This window comes from Pteropus vampyrus, unplaced genomic scaffold (genome assembly GCF_000151845.1).
Source record: "Pteropus vampyrus isolate Shadow unplaced genomic scaffold, Pvam_2.0 Scaffold312, whole genome shotgun sequence".
NCBI lineage: Eukaryota > Metazoa > Chordata > Mammalia > Chiroptera > Pteropodidae > Pteropus > Pteropus vampyrus.
In genome coordinates, this window is record NW_011889093.1 from 273,458 (window position 1) to 275,040 (window position 1,583).

General features: G+C 58.7%; 1 protein-coding gene across 1 annotated transcript in view; it reads left to right on the forward strand.

Moving 5' to 3' along the window:
- Positions 1 to 6: 6 nt before the first annotated feature.
- Positions 7 to 1,583, forward strand: part of FGFR1OP (FGFR1 oncogene partner) — a 31,128-nt gene continuing 29,551 nt past the window's right edge. Inside the window, exons 1-2 of the mRNA XM_011377472.2 lie at positions 7 to 186; positions 761 to 814. Coding sequence (XP_011375774.1) covers positions 85 to 186; positions 761 to 814 — 156 coding nt within the window. The 5' untranslated portion in view covers positions 7 to 84. The remainder of the gene's footprint in view (positions 187 to 760; positions 815 to 1,583) is intronic.

Below are 1,583 nucleotides of genomic sequence, written 5' to 3' on the forward strand. Positions count from 1 at the left end.
CGGCCGCGTAACCGCGCGCCGCGAGAAACCGGCCGCGGCCGTTGGCCGTTGGCGCGGCTTGGGCGGTTGTCTTGGAGAAGCAAGATGGCGGCGACGGCGGCCGCGGTGGTGCCAGAGGAGGACACGGAGCTGCGGGACCTGCTGGTGCAGACGCTGGAGAACAGCGGGGTCTTGAACCGCATCAAGGTGGGCCGGGCCGGGCGCGCCCGCGGGCGCGGGGCCTGTGTGGGCGGGGCGTCACAGAGGGACGCGGGCGCGTCGGCTGGCAGCCCGGGCGGGATCCTGGCCCGGGGACAAGGTGGCGACCTCGGAGGTCGAGGGTCACTCGGGGAGCCCTGGGGCCGCGCGGCGCGTGCAGGACAGGCGCCCGACCACGGGCGTCCGGGCGGGGGTGTCTCCCGCGGTTCCCCGGGCGTCTCATCCGGTCGCCCCCTCCGGTCGCCGTGACCAACGGGCTGCCGGCCTGGCGGGGTGCTTTTCCGAGTGTCCATCGCAGACGCTGTGGGGACGAGTGGGCGCGGCCAAGGACGGGGAAGCCGGCTGGACCGGAGGACCCGCGCCGAGACAGCGACCCGTCGGGACGCCTCCGCACGCGTCCGGCCGCGCTCCGCTCCCGCCCACCCGCAGCGGCGTCTCGCTGCTTTGCGCTTTTGCTAAAGTGGCGTGGGTGGTGCCTGGGGGATGTACGTCGGGTGCTTTTCTTGTGAAATTGTCTGGAAGCAGTGTCGGTTCCATCACCCCCTTCCCTTTGTTTTAAAAGGCCGAACTCCGAGCAGCTGTGTTTTTAGCACTAGAGGAGCAAGAGAAAGTAGAGGTATGAATCTGCACGTTTTAATGTGACCGTTTTCATTTACGTTTCATTTTTAACTATGTAAAAGCCGTTCTGCAATACTGCTTAAGGTGGTGCATAGCCAAGGATAATTTCTAACTAGTAAAGACTACATTTGTTATAAAGGGAGAGTCACAATTATTCTTTTCGTGTATAGTTCAGAATTTGGGAACAATCTCAAGAAAGTTTAGGACCTTGGTAACTCTGAGGCCAGTACTATCTTCAGTGTCATAGATCCCCTCTCGCAGGGGAGACCTGAAACACAAGATCGCAGCGGTTTTTGAAGAAAAGCTTCTGCTGTCACAGTGTTTAATGCAGGATTCCTGAGGACCTTGAACACGCTTGTATGCATTGTGAATCCCCACCGGGTGGGGGTGATGTGGATGCAGTTTTTCCCAAAACTATCAGGCCACCCACTTATTTTTAAATGATGTAGTCTTTATCTTACTGTCCCAAGTCCACCCAGCTCTCTGTATTTAAGCGTACTTAGTTTTTTCTCTACCCCAAGTCCCACCGCCGTCCTGAGTGGATATCCAGGAAAACGTCCACACGAATCGCTCCACCGTCGCGGTCTTCTCGGTTTTCTGTGACATCTCCTCGCCTCTCCCTTCTTTAGACCTAGATGCCTGCTCCTTTTTCACTTCCTGAAGCTCGGCAGTTCTCGTCCAGGCATCAGGCTTCTTCGCTGCCTTTCGGTCCTGACCGGTCTGGTCCCCATGGTCCATATCTCAAAAACCCTGGCTACCTTGCCTTC